Source organism: Electrophorus electricus, chromosome 12 (assembly GCF_041902795.1).
Source record: "Electrophorus electricus isolate QZ-2024a chromosome 12, ASM4190279v1, whole genome shotgun sequence".
NCBI lineage: Eukaryota > Metazoa > Chordata > Actinopteri > Gymnotiformes > Gymnotidae > Electrophorus > Electrophorus electricus.
Genome location: NC_137508.1, coordinates 13070055 through 13083902, shown reverse-complemented (window position 1 = coordinate 13083902; position 13848 = coordinate 13070055). Strand labels below are relative to the sequence as shown.

The 13848-nt window shown below is 42.4% G+C and overlaps 2 protein-coding genes across 8 annotated transcripts; one reads left to right on the top strand and one right to left on the bottom strand.

Annotated features, from left to right (window-relative positions):
• Positions 1 to 160: 160 nt before the first annotated feature.
• timm23b (translocase of inner mitochondrial membrane 23 homolog b (yeast)) lies at positions 161 to 8123 on the bottom strand. 3 transcript variants are annotated; one of them, XR_014126385.1, is made up of 8 exons: positions 7761 to 8047; positions 7373 to 7566; positions 7196 to 7254; positions 6981 to 7074; positions 6657 to 6741; positions 4660 to 4767; positions 4380 to 4490; positions 161 to 900 (listed from the first exon to the last, which is right to left on the bottom strand). XR_014126385.1 is itself a non-coding variant. In XM_027002565.3 (8 exons), exons 2-8 carry the CDS (start codon positions 7491 to 7493, stop codon positions 788 to 790), a joined length of 642 nt encoding a protein of 213 aa, XP_026858366.1. In that variant the 5' UTR covers positions 7494 to 7566; positions 7991 to 8123; the 3' UTR covers positions 161 to 787. The 3 variants fall into 3 exon arrangements, 2 of the variants coding, with proteins under 2 accessions (XP_026858366.1, XP_026858365.1); XM_027002565.3 differs by having other exon boundaries at positions 4660 to 4718; positions 7991 to 8123; XM_027002564.3 differs by having other exon boundaries at positions 4660 to 4718.
• A 117-nt stretch (positions 8124 to 8240) lies between these two features.
• LOC113572752 (uncharacterized) lies at positions 8241 to 13631 on the top strand. 5 transcript variants are annotated; one of them, XM_035531525.2, is made up of 3 exons: positions 8273 to 8382; positions 8531 to 8624; positions 9806 to 13631. In XM_035531525.2, the coding sequence occupies exon 3, from the start codon at positions 9905 to 9907 to the stop codon at positions 11327 to 11329; it is 1425 nt and encodes a 474-aa protein (XP_035387418.1). In that variant the 5' UTR covers positions 8273 to 8382; positions 8531 to 8624; positions 9806 to 9904; the 3' UTR covers positions 11330 to 13631. The 5 variants fall into 5 exon arrangements, with proteins under 5 accessions (XP_035387417.1, XP_035387418.1, XP_035387421.1 ...); XM_035531524.2 differs by lacking the exon at positions 8531 to 8624 and having other exon boundaries at positions 8241 to 8382; XM_035531528.2 differs by lacking the exon at positions 8531 to 8624 and having other exon boundaries at positions 8275 to 8333.
• Positions 13632 to 13848: the final 217 nt, after the last annotated feature.

Here is a 13848-nt window from a genome sequence, read left to right as displayed (position 1 = left end):
GATGATTGCAAACTCCTGAAACCTGACTTCACTTTAGTTGTTTATGCATGCATTTGACAAGTGCTTTTTCACCATGACACTACGCAAGATCTGATGTTTTTTCCTTGGTTGTTTTGGATCTACTCCAGCATAGCAGACTTGAAATAAACACTGACCAGTGTAAACTGCATGATGGCATCTTTAATAGGGTATTTACACAGAAATGTGGTAAAGCATAGAGGGAATGCAGCTTGTACATCCTTCACTTTCATGTACTTGACTATGGGCATTCATGTATGTAATGATTAGTATTAAAGCCTCTATTATATTTAAATAAGACCAACTTTATCAATTCACATATGGATTAATTAATTTTAATGGCTTCTGAATTGACTGTCACATTAAATCCTGTGACACTTTTGATCAGCTGCACTTTGAGGAGTAGCTGTAGAACTGTAAAGAGTGAAAGGCTGGAGTTCAATGTAGCTGGGGGCCAGGGTGACAGCACACACAAACCTGTCAACGGCACCAGAAATGGCAGGTATGAAATATATATATTCTACAGATCAGTTAAATGGGGCCTCTCTCCAGGTTCAACTGCAAAATATATTGCATCATGAAGGATCACTCACAGGCATAAGTTACACCCAGCAAGCCCAGCAAGCATTTCCAGTACTACTCATGTTTGTAAAAAAATGGCCTTGTATGATGAAATGAAATGCAGCATGTGTCGAGAAATTTAGATTCCCATCAAAATTAAACACCGATAGGGTCTGTGTAACAACATGGCTACTCTGGTCTCTCTGGTTCAGTAGCGAGTGGGGGAAGTGCCTTTCAGGTGGTCCCAGTTATTATACACGGCATAAAGTCCTGAAAGTGCTAGTCCAAGTACACCTCCTCGGACTGCTCCACGGATGCCCCCTGAAAAACACACACACACCCGAGAGAGAGGTGGAAGAATGACTATTAACAACACAGCTACCACACTCCTTCAAGCTCAAGCCTACAGTTACTTCTTATAGGTAGCAAGATGTGCAACAGAAGGCTCCATGAGACATCCTGAGGGGTATTGGTGCCAATCCAAGCAATGAGTCAGAAGACTCACAGGCCATGTGAAAGAGGCAGGACATGTTCACATAGTGCATATTCTTACGCTCCTCACATTGGAATGTTGAAGCAGTCAAGATAACATAGCATTCAGCTGAGAAGCAGAATTTATCAAAGAGCTACTCACAAAAGGGTCAGCTCAAAAATGGCAAGGAAATACAAATATTCCTTCAAGGGAACAAATTCTGAACTCAGAGAGGCATAAAATCTGATAGACTTCTCATGTAGCAGAGTGTGCTCCACACCCAGTCCAGGGACAGTCTTGATAAGTGGGGTTATGAGCTAAGCGCTACGTAATGGCTTAGACCCAAGTTCCCTGCCCAAATACCCGATCCACCATTTCGAGGATGCTGAACCCAGTCATTTTCGTATTACTAAAGAATCAAGGTTGCAAACAGCAGCTGTTCACATGTCCTGAATTTGAACAAGGGGGTATTATTCAGACTATACCAAAAGATCAAACAAATGAATCATACTAGAACAGGTTTTGGGGTATTCTATATCCACTCTGAGGTTAACCACTCACTTTGTGGCTAGGCACTCAAAGCCCTGGGCTTTTACACCTACTCCAGAGGGTTGCTCAGCACCCTGGCATGTACACAGCTACCTCTTGGACTGTTCCTTTCCTTTCTTTTGATTCTTATCGTTGTGCACTTAAACTTCTGCATTCAGCAAGCTGGACTTGTTTCCCCTAAATGCCCATTTGTGACAAAAGTTTCACTTTGGCTTAAGTTTCATTCCTTTTTTTGTGTGTGTGTGTGTTTGTTTTGTTTTAAGTCTGTCATGTGTCTCCCAAAACCAGCTCCACATAACTCAATACTAATATAGCAACACTGAACAATCTTTCAGTATTTATATGCTATAAAACTGCATCTTATCTGCATGTCCATATGTTTGGGTTACCCTGCTGCAGTTTAAAATAAATAATAAAATAAACAAGACTGAGCTTTAATGTGAACAAGCCTGTAAAACAAACAAACAAAAAAACTAAATCACATAAAAGGCTTAATAGCTTTACTATGGTATATCCACAATAAGATAAAATAACATCTCTCGTATGCTATGGAAAACAAAATGACAAAGTGTTTATGCTGGCATGACAGGACAACACAGCATGGAAGTTAAGTCAGAAAACTCCTGACCATGGCCAGATTCCAAATCAGCTGGATGCCAAACTGGTTGCTGCTTTTGTCATCGTATTATCTGCATGCAAACTCCAACCCACCCCTGTCAGCTGACTGGCAAATATCCCCTCACTTTCCTGTAGTTTCCTTTCGGGGGACTCTGCTGCAGTGAATGCTAGGACATTCCAGGGTAGGCTGCTGATCCGTTGTTTGGTTTTTCTTCATTCCACAATGAGGAACATACTAGCAGAACCAGAACAGAGTTTGCCTTTTAAGCCTTCATGCCTTTTAAACCAGTCAACTCCAAATGTAAAGCAGAAAAGGTATTTTCCTAGCGCACTTCCTCAAAGCTTTTTTGGGCAAGTGTTTTTGGCTTGTTTTCCCTTCTCCCCTCCAGCTTACAAATATTCAGCCTGCCTGGAATCCTTTTCACAACCCCCCCCCCCCAAATACGTCATGTACCAATCGCTGTTCAACTTCCTAACTGCGCATGGAAGTCAGGAGTATATTCTCCCTAGCAGGCTCGTGCAGTCACACTGAAGTCCCATATGACCTCATTAGTACTTGTGCTTTTTTGAATACTGCAACAGTGTTTGGACCTGATAAAGTGGGTTTGGGGAGGGGAGCATGTCCCACCCCACAATTGGAGGTGAGGGAGTGCTTTCTCTCTCACACCCTCTCTCTCTCTACTGCTTCAGTTCATACTTTTTAAAAAAATGTAAACATATTCAGATTTTTTTAAATTATTTGTGAAGTTTACACACTTTGATTTAAAGATATACAAGATATTTTCAATATGAACCATAAGTTATGCACATTATGAAGCAACCTTTATACTGACACCTAGTGGCCTGGATGTTTCAGAGATTCTGTACAAAATCTATTTTAAATGTGGCTACCTCCATGTGCAGGACCCACTCCTATGAAGCATAACATGGCTCATGAGCTGCACTTAACAGAAAAATGGTTAAAATAATAATCACTTTCATAAATATTGTTTACTTCGTTTTGCAAAAAATTGCATTTAGCTGATGCTTTTATCCAAAGTGCATTACAATTCTGACTGAACACAACTTGAGCAGTTGAAGGTTAAGGGCCTTGCTCAGGGGCCCAACAGTGATAACTCAGCAGTGGTGGGGCTTGAACTGGCAACCTTATTAATTATTACCACTTATTACTTATGGCTCCTTTAAAATTAGTGAAAGAAAACACTGCTCTTTAAGTACACCTGTGTTTCAGATTTTAATAACCCAAAAACAACCTACAAACACTTACCTAGTTCGCACACCTGTCTATAATACTATAATAACTGTAATGCTATAATAAACAAGGAAAATAAATTGGAAGACCACATTCTCTATAATTTAAATAAAAAAATTCTGATGCTGATATTAACATAGAACATTTGAGTCAATTTTTGCAAGTCACTCCATCTTAAGCAATTTTCTGGCTAACATCATAGCTTCCTAACTGCTGTGCAAGCGATCTGAATGTGTGATCATGCCCGTGTGCCCATTTCTGTCTACTGAACTGCATTAAATCGTGTGTAGATTGGAAGTTGTGTTTGTAACGGATCATGACCAGAGTGCTAGCTTGGAAAATGAGATATCAGTGATCTTTAGCATCCTCAAAGGCAGAATGCGGGTGTGGGACACTTTGTGCAACTTCATGCAAACGTACCAAATTGTTTGTCTGGCTCATCACGCACCTGTGTCTTATAACCTAGAGCTGAATCAGCAGGGCCTCATGTTGCAAAGGGAACGTTTTTTTGTTAATAGAAAAACTATTTTCCGTGCCACTTATTTGATGTCGGAAATAAAAATCAATGTGCCTATAGTTTACTTCCTGGGTTGAGCCAAATTCTGAAAGGAGTGAGACCAATTCCAGTTCAGTCAAGCAGCATATTGGCGTAACCATATTATCCGCTGAACAATATTACTACGTCCCGGAAATCAAATGCTACCGAGCGCTGATCAGTTACCCATCAACTGCACAGTGACCCACCATTGCAGCAGCGAGACGCTGCTCACGCCGCTCTGTCGCTCTTCATTTCCTCCACTGATCATCTTTGCGTTTCAGTTTTTTTGCCACGGCTGCAAATTTCCTCACAGGAAATTGTCTCATTTCTAAACGGGGGCCAGATGGAGAGATGCCTCTTTAACCCCTTACCTGGGGATTTGTAGAGGACGCCGGTCATTGTCCCAGCCGCAACAGTGTTGAGGTCATCCTCTGCTCCCCTGGTCTTCTCTATGATTATCCCAAACACACTGTACAACAGAGCTAGGCACACAAACAAAAATAAACAATGGAATGGCTGTGTGTTCAGGTAACAGACCTATTAGGGTTTCAGTGCACAATTCAAATGAGCTGCATACACCTACGATTTCAGTAATGCACTCAGAGTTGGTGAAACTGACTGCTTAAGTGAATTGTAACCTTTCAACCTTACCCAGTGAACCCAGAGTGTTCGCCCAAGTCGCACCCTGCCGGGTCACCAGGTTCAGCATTCTGCAGGGGAGGGCACAGCAATATCTTTCCACCAGAATACATAATGACACTGAGAGACAGATTCAGAGAGAAAAGACTAAACTGACTCCTGTTAACAATGTCACAAATGACCTACATCTTGACTGCCACTGTGAAAGCAATGGCTTATATTTTTACATTACATGATACTTCAAATGATTTTTAAAAGTTTAACATGACACACTTACATCATAATGAATCATATAATAATAATAATAATAATAAATCATGCTAAACTGAGGGGACGCTAATTATATTTCTCTCTCTCTCACACACACACACACACACACAGTCCCTAGCACCATTTAAATAACATGCATGAGAGTCTAACCAGGCTACCATTCCCTTGTCTTGCCTGTATGACATTTGTAGAGTATGCTCTTTATAGTGACTTGACCTGTGACACATATCATCATATCTTATTCACCTGTTCAAAGAGGAAGAGTCTGTGTGTGTTTAAGGCAGCAAACAGGCAGACTTTGCCCTTGCATATGCATAACAGCATATTTAAGCACATGTGCTATTGGTGTGGTCCAGGTCACTCACACACAGCTGTGTTTGCTCCACCAATCAATCGGAATCTGCACGTTCTTGTTTGCGTCATTCCATCAGTGAAGGCCAAAGGTTCTCAGGCCAGAATTACATAAACTTCATTGGAAACACTTACACCTTCAAGCTATGCTTAGCAGGTGGATGGTTAAAGAGTCTACATCCCATCTGTTGTGCACGAATTGTGCTAGCAATCCTTATCAGTGGTCAGACGGTGAACTCCAGAATCACTGCTAGTTGACAAATGTTTGGGCTGTGGACCACTCGAATGAGCAGACTGGTGTAACTAATAAAGTGGTCAGTAAATGTAGATGAAATGTTTGTAAATGAGGTTTTTTTTTGCTTAGAGCTCCAGTGAAATGTTTAGCTGGGTAACACCACTAGATGTGGGCATACATAGCTCTGGGCAAATGTCCGACACAGATCACGTTAAAGAGCTTCCTTGAGCAATTTATCCAGAGCTGCGCTCTGCACGCACTGCAGTAGACCCTATGGCAGCAAAGCAGACTTCCAGAAATCTGCTGCTCTCTCAACTGGCCAGATGTGTAAACGATGATTTAGATCCCACTAGTTATATGGCTAGCCATTTCTATTCTAATATTTGTTTTCTATCCTTCAAAATGTGCTAGATTATATTCAAGGTTTTTTTTTATGACTTTGAATTCCATTTTTACATTACTACTTGTTATGAAGGCATAGCTGGACATTAGCCATCTCAGATGCAAAGGCAGAGTTTTATCATGTCCATCAGCCTGTTCATGAAGCCTTCACTAACTGAGAGACACACACATATTATGTAAACAAGTCTTCTAATGTACCAAAGAAACTTAAAGCCATTTACAGCCCAAAGCAGTTAACATCAAAGCATGTTAAACACTGCCCTCTAATGGCTGAATACCACAAACAGAATTGAGAGCACCAGAAGGCAAAGGTCTTCTATGGCCAAAACAGCAAAATTGTGAAATCGGCACTGTTCATCTCTATGTCCTTGGCCACAGGAATCATTCCTTTCAATAAAATATGGCGTGAAAGCCCTGCTCAGTCATTAATAATGATTCGGCGTGAGCCAAGGGTCTGGATCAGACAAATACAGATGAAACGACACCAACAGAACAGGCATCGCAAATACTTTTTTTTTTCTTTTTTTACTATTAAGCAAAACAAAGCTCGATCTAAATTAGCAAAGCTTTATCTAAATTAATGTTTAATGCCAAATTTTGGCATTTAACTTTGGCGTAAAGATGTCAAAAATAAGCAATAATTCTTATTCATGTTTATCATAATATTGTCAATTATTACATTTTCACCATTTGGTGGACACATGTATCCAGAGCAACTTGCATACATTTATTAGTATGAGATTATACTCACTGTACATTTCGAGGTTTAGACCAGGCCATATGCTTGGTTTCAGACAGTCCCATTCTAATCCCATTGAAGGCTCCAAAAAGTGCACCTGAGGGTCAAACAACTCAAATCACATCACTAGAGCATACTGCAAACAAGGGAAGTACATATAAACAGATCAGTCAATTTTATAATTTTATTTAAAATGATTTATGTGTGATATGAACCATTTCATATTATTTACCTCTATTGCACCACTCATTACATTAGGACAGTATTTATCCACTGTGCTATAGCACCATGTAAATCAGACACAGATCAATTTGTAAGAGTGTGATGGGAACTTACCTGTCATACAGCATGCTCCAATTGTGAAGAAAGCCAGCTCAAAGCGACCTCTGGTCTTGCTGGCACCAGTTGGCAAAATGAATTCATCCACATCCTATACAGGTGAGTAACAACATTATGTTGGTCCAGCTCACCTAGAAATATGGCATGTAATAAAAGAATTAAAGGACACTATTATGGAGTCCCGTGCTCCTTTAAACTGTCATTATTCTTACCTGGGTAAGATACCTGGGGTCGACATTTAAATATGGCGAGAGGGGGCTCATTCCTGTCACTGCGAAAGAACACAACGGGTTATTCCTATGATCATGAACCCCAATGCTAAGCAATCGGACGCAAGGAAGTAGCAGGCGCAGAGAGCCATAGGTGCTACTTCATCTTAATTTACTTACACGGCACACCAGCCAGCTCTGAACTGGAATAACCCGGACTTGCTGGTCTGAATAAGCCGCCCAGACCTCCTCCGCCCCTGGACCCGACGCTAGGTGACGATCCAGCAGGGTCCTTATCCATCTTCAGATATGTCTCGCACAGGTCAATTCGATTTCCCTTTCTTGGTAGCGGGTATCTCTCGGATAGATGAATACTTGCAAAGCAACAGGTATTAAGACAACATATTTAATCCACTTCGATAGGTCAAAGTTAGGCAGCCATCAAGTCGCAGCAGTAACTATTTAGCTACCTGAATTGCTCTGCAGCTAAGCTAGGTTACACATGCTGGCTAACTAATAGTACAATATTCAAAGTAAAATAGTGCATTGAACATGTAATGCATTATACCGTTCACAGTTAAGCAATCCTTATTCGTAGTTCTCGGAGGTTCACAACCAAATTACAAATTTTAAATAGCTAATTCTTGATCACGTCTAAGCCTTGATCACGTTGACTGGCAGTGGCAAGACTGTTATTCCTCCCCTTTTGCCGTAAAGCGAACTGTCGTCCAAATTGAAAATTGAAAATATGAGAGTACTCCGTGCAATCCATGAAGTATAGCATAAATAAATAATTACCTATCTAATAATTTAACAACAGCCAGCGCATATTCCTGCTCAAACTGTGCATTGTACAGTAGCTAGCCAATTGTTTTCAGATGAGCGTCGTTCGATGTTCACGACAGTTTGCGACAACAGGCCTGTTTCTGGCCAGACTCCTGAACAGAACTGCAGATCACCGAGTGGCTGTAGGTCACGCAGGAGGTTGTCGAGTCAATCCCTATTGTGCTAGATCAGTGGTGAACGCGGCTAAAAATTGACAGTCGTGACGACATCGGTTATGATCTGGCAGAGGTGCGGCAGAAGCGAGCAGTCAGATTACTGCGCGGACAAAAACAGCAATTTGCAGGGCAGTCGCTCGGTAATTTCTTCAAACTCGAGTACATTATCTTTCCAACCTACCCAGAGAGGTGGGTGTACATCCGTATATTTACCAAATCAGCTAATCAGCATTTGCACTGTGAATGGAAAGCGTGATGCCACAGCCGCGTTTACGTGTAATACAGTCGCCTGGTTTCCAATTTCTATTGTGAAATTTCTGCATTCATTGTTTTCTAGCGAGACCAGTAATGGCATGCAAGCACACTGGCCATATGTCAGTCAGTAACACACTGAGTTCGTCCTCTTTTAAGGCGGTTTTTTCCATGGCTTGGTAAGTTGTGTCCTGATAAAAGGGAACGTGTCTTATTCGTTCCTTAAACTACTTGCATCTATCTGCATTCCAGCGTGTGATTTTGGTCCGAGAGGTTTAGCGGGTATTGTGGGTTTCGTTTGTCACTTCACCATGCGTAAGAAGATGAGCACTGTCAGACGAGTTGCTCAGTAAGCCTACAACGAAAGCCCTTTAATCACACTTAATACTCAAGGAACAGTTATTATTCGATATAGCGTGTAATCGGCGGAGATTCATCCAATTTAGGAGCGACGATCCGGGCTTCGTTGCGCTGAATAAACGCTTAGATCGTCCGTGTATGATGTTGAGCGCAATTTATGGCGGGCCGATTGAATCCAGGCCAGAATGATCTGAGCAGCCTGTGCATGAGGACCGCGTCTTCCGCGCTGCGACAAGGTCAGGGCGGTGTATAAGAGAGAGTTTATGCGATCGCCTAATGTTTCAGAGTTCCCATGGTGTACACAAACGTCAATTACGTTATCTGAAACGGCATTACAGACCGTAATGGCTGTCGGAGGGTGTCGGGAACAGCCGAACAGCCCATTTAATCTTTTCCCAGAATGCCGCGCAGCCGTGGCTTTGCGCTGTTGTATTTCCTGTATGTCACTGCAATGCTTTGTTTGCTTGTTTGCTTCAACTGTCGCGGGCTTTTGACAACTGGCTTAACAGTCGGAATTACGAAACCATGGTGAGCGTGGAAAAATGAACTGGAACATGTTGTTTTACACTTATTTATATCCTGCACAACAGCAGATGTAAGTTATGTCGAGGCATCCCCACTATGAGGAAATCATCTCTCCGTAGTCGCTTTCGCTTCACATATCTGTAAAACTGGATGTTTACTCAGTGGAACAGTTTATATTTCTAGTTTAATCACAACGTAATTGAAGACTTGACCCAAGACTGCAGTAGCAAAGGGGTGGTCCATATTTGTTTGTAAAATACAAGCTATTTTAATAATTGGTAATATGTTCAATAGGATTGATTGCAGTTTAAGCTTTAGTATACCTGCAAGGTGTAGATGCTAATACTGTATTCTGTAGTTGGTTGTTTGTGCTGACAGTAACCGATAGAAGGTGGACATTTTTTGAAATGATACTCTTTCATTTTGTCCTGTCAACTTTAATATACACTCATTTATTTCTCATTTTGTTGTACAGGAATAACTAAGACGTGACCTGAAGTTGTGAAAAGGAGTAAACTGCACTGTACATACCTCATCAAGATTTCTACAGGGGGACCACTGAAGATCAGCCGTAATGGAGGACACAGAAACTGAGCTGACTTCTTCGGAGCCGGACGCACTCGGTGCGGACTTCATCACCGTGGAGCTTGACACCCAACCCATTGAGTATGTTGTTAAATGGGCTGAGGTTGGGTCCAAATTCACCATATCCTGCGTTAAAAAGGAATCGGATGAGAACAATTGCTTCGTGTCGGACCAGCTGGTGAAAACTGAGCCGGAAGAAAGGTTCTTTGCGCCGTACGAGTCCGTGTACCCCGGGTGTGGGGATGCAGAGACCAGCCTGATTGCCTCACAGGAAGAGGAGGTGAAGAGCGATTCAGATGTGGAGGAGTCCATGGAGCTGGGGAGCAGCCAGCTGGTTGGGGAGGAGCAAGAAGAGGAGGAGGGCTCAGAAGGAGACTGGGAGAAAGGGGGCTCTCACTCCAGAGACAGGCCATACTGCTGCCACCTGTGTGGCAAGAGCTACAGCCATTCGTCCAGCCTGGCCCGCCACCTACACATGCACTCGGCGGGCGACCGTGTGGCCCCCGCCCCCTCCCCACCTAAATCGAGCAACAAGTCGGGCGATGGCAAGAAGTTCCTCCAGTGCAACCTGTGTGGGGTGCGGTGCAATGGCAAGCGGCTGCTGGCCATACACAAGAAATGCCACAAAACCAAGAGACTGCACACGTGCAGCACATGCGGCAAGACTTTCAACCACAGCTCCAGCCTGTCTCGGCATCGGCTGATCCACAAAGCAGGCCTGGACAAAAAGCTCAAGGTGCTGTATCCGACAGCGACACCCCCTGCCACCCACGCCGCTCCCCCGCGCAGCCGCCCGGCTGGCCGCGGCAAGAAGAAGAAGAAGAAGCCTCCGCAGGTGTCTGAGGGCAAGTTGGCGTTGGGCGAGAAGCAGTACCAATGCACGCAGTGCGACATGGTGTTCGGCACCTCCACCAGCCTGTCCAAGCACCAGGTGTCTCACGTGCGGCAGCTGCTCAACTCGTACGCGCAGGGCAAGGACGCGCTGGACAAGTCGTCCGACCTGAAGATCCGACTGAAGCTCTGTTCGCGGGATAAGCCCAACTGCTACACGCTCTGCAAGAAGAGCAAGCGCGGCAAAGGCAGCAAGAAGCGGCCGGCGGTGGCGGCTGGCGACGGCCGGCGTTTTGGCGCCGGCGGCCCCGCTGGGCACGAGCCGTCGCATGGCGGCGAGAGGCGCTACGCGTGCAACGTGTGCAAGAAGGCCTTCGTGCGCCTGTCCAACCTGAAGCAGCACCAGCAAACGCACGCCTCAGGCAAGCTGTACGAGTGCCAGCACTGCGGCAAGACGTTTGTGCACTCGTCCAGCTTCTCACGCCACAAGAAGGTGCACGCAGGCCCGAAGGCCGACCCCAGGCAGCGCAAGCGGGGCAGAGTGATCGACGAGAGCGCCCCGCTCGAGTCTGAGTCTGAGTGAGAGACTCCCAAGTTTCGGGACTGTCCTTGGACAGCTGATATCTCCCCCTTCTTCCTCAGTTCTGTTCTCCCCACCTCTCCTTGTTTTGTTAAATAAAGGACAGATACATTTGGCATTGCTCTCATAGTGAAGTGGGTGTGATGTCACTGGCTGTGTGTCGTCAGCAATAGGCTTCAATATTACTATTATTATTATTATTATTATTTTTTTTTTTTTTTCTCTCTTTTTTTTTTGGCAGGGTTGTTCTTGTTGGAGGCCATTTTGGCAGTGTAAAGTAAAATAATTGTATATTTTTGTTGACATTCCCTTTTTTTGGATAACAGTTCGGGATAATTGATTTGATGGCAGAGTAATAATAATTTTGCCGGTTTAGAAGTGTTATTTATGTCTGCCTTTTATTTGTAGTCATTCATGACAAAAGATTTGGTGGTGCAGGTGTTACATATTTTGGGTCCTTGCACTAAATACACCTGGCACTTGGGTGGACAAAATGAAGTACTTATATAAATATATCTAAAAAAAAGACTGGGGTGAAAAGTCCAGAATAAAAGTAGCAAAGAATGGCTTCGACCCAGGCTTGATTAGAGAGCAGCTAGCGGTTTGTGTGATTAGCAGTGCTGCTCCCCTAAACATGCTGAGTTATGTGTGGCTTTGATGCCTTGTGTTCCTACACACAGAATATTCAGAACTTTCTTGTTTTTGACCTGAGATCCTGGGGTACTCTCTCCTATTTCAACTTAAACCAACAGATACAGCTGATTGATTTCTTTATTTCTACCTTTAGTTTTGGCAACTGATTTTATATAAAAAAAAAATTACCAAAAACAAACAAAAAACCCCAGAAAAAAAACATGATTACATATTCTCCAACATACAGAGTGACTTGTATTTGTTGGTTCAAGTTTAAGTGTTGGTTGAAATTTATTGCGTGTTCTGACCTGCCAAGTAGAATAGCTTCCTTTGGAGATTTTTTTCTTCTCTTCCAATATCTCCAAAATTAACAGATCGGATTGTGAGTCAGTTTGTGTGCTTTGCACAGATCTTGGTTCTTTAGTAATGTTCTTCCTTCGTCTGTTAATTAAAGAGCAAAATATTTGAAAGGATACTTGTCAGTTTGTCAAAATATGAAATCCATATAGGTTATACAGAATTGCAAATTGCGGATCAGACATCAACATGTTTGACATCGAATGCATTTAAAAACCGTGACGTCCTAACAATTAGTTTGTGTGTGTGTGTGCATGATGAATGTATTGAAATAATATACTCATGAAAATATATACATTTTTAATTACTGTATATGTGTAAAAATGGAAACAAATGTTGCAGTAAGGAAAAAAGTATAGCTGGTATGAATGATTTGACATGATTTATGGATTAGCCAACGGATTTCATATTTCAACAAGCATTGCACTATCTTACTTATAGAAAAAATAGCACTACATACATGTGAATTTGGAGTTCAATATTAAGGGTGACAAAAAGGGGACCCTGTGGGGTTGAAATGTAATCCTGGTGAATTTTTCACCATCCCAATACTATTTTCCCATCTGTTCCAAATATTTGAGGCACAAAAATATTTAGCTTTTCATCTTCGCAAAGTTCCGAGATGCCCTCCATGGTTTTGAGTGTCACCAAAGCTTGTACACAAGCGCCAGTGCACACACGTTTGACCGTTTCTGCAATTTGACACTCCACATAGTGTTCTACATGTCCTGTTCAATGTTGATAACCACCCAACCTACTTAACTGTCTCCTGAGCTAATTGAGAATGAATAGCAACTATTCCTCTGTTTTAAAGCCGTTGGGTGAGTGAAAGAAAGGTGCTGAGCTGGCTGAACCAAGCACAGATGAGGCTTCACTATTACACTCAGAACAATGTTTGCTTAAAAAAAAAAAGTCAAAAACAAACAAACAAATGCTTGGTACTAATATATTTTCGATTTGTTTGTTTCGTCCCTTTGTTCTCAGTGAAATTCTTTTTTTTTTTTTTTTGCTTTTCCTTTAGTTTCTAGTTCCTTTAGTGTAATGATTCTTTTACACATGATTTTTTGGGTTGTTATTCTTTGACCCCGTGCTTCTCCTGTGGGGAAAAAGCTTTCCTTTGTCTCCCGCAGTACTTAACTAATGGGGATTCTTGTCCATCTCGTTACCTTTGGTTTTCAGCCACTGTAGTTGGTTCCTTGTTCATACAGTGGACCTACATCCAATATAGAGTTGTATGTTTTTGTATTGTGTTTGCCATTAGATTACAGTTTATGAATTTACTGTCTTGCATTTTTGTAATAAATCAATGGTTCGAGCAGCGTCTCCATATTAACTTTCAGTAGTTCTCAGTATATTTTTGAGGGTTTAATTGAACATAACATACGAGTATTTCCCCTGTTGTTTGATGGGAACATGAAAAGTAGGTTTTTGCTCCTCAAATAATTCAGTTGTACAAAGCTCCAAGAAAACCAACACCAATCTGTGTTGCTTCATTGTTCATTTACCAATGATTGCATAATTTAAAAGATTGG

Coding starts and splice junctions, on each gene's coding strand:
- timm23b (XM_027002565.3), bottom strand. CDS start 7,493: ATGGATAAGGACCCTGCTGGATCGTCACCTAGCGTCGGGTCCAGGGGC. Junction 7,075..7,195: donor ACCCCAGGTATCTTACCCAG/GTAAGAATAATG, acceptor TCACCTGTATAG/GATGTGGATGAATTCATTTT. Junction 6,742..6,980: donor TGGAGCATGCTGTATGACAG/GTAAGTTCCCAT, acceptor TTTGACCCTCAG/GTGCACTTTTTGGAGCCTTC.
- LOC113572752 (XM_035531524.2), top strand. CDS start 9,905: ATGGAGGACACAGAAACTGAGCTGACTTCTTCGGAGCCGGACGCACTC.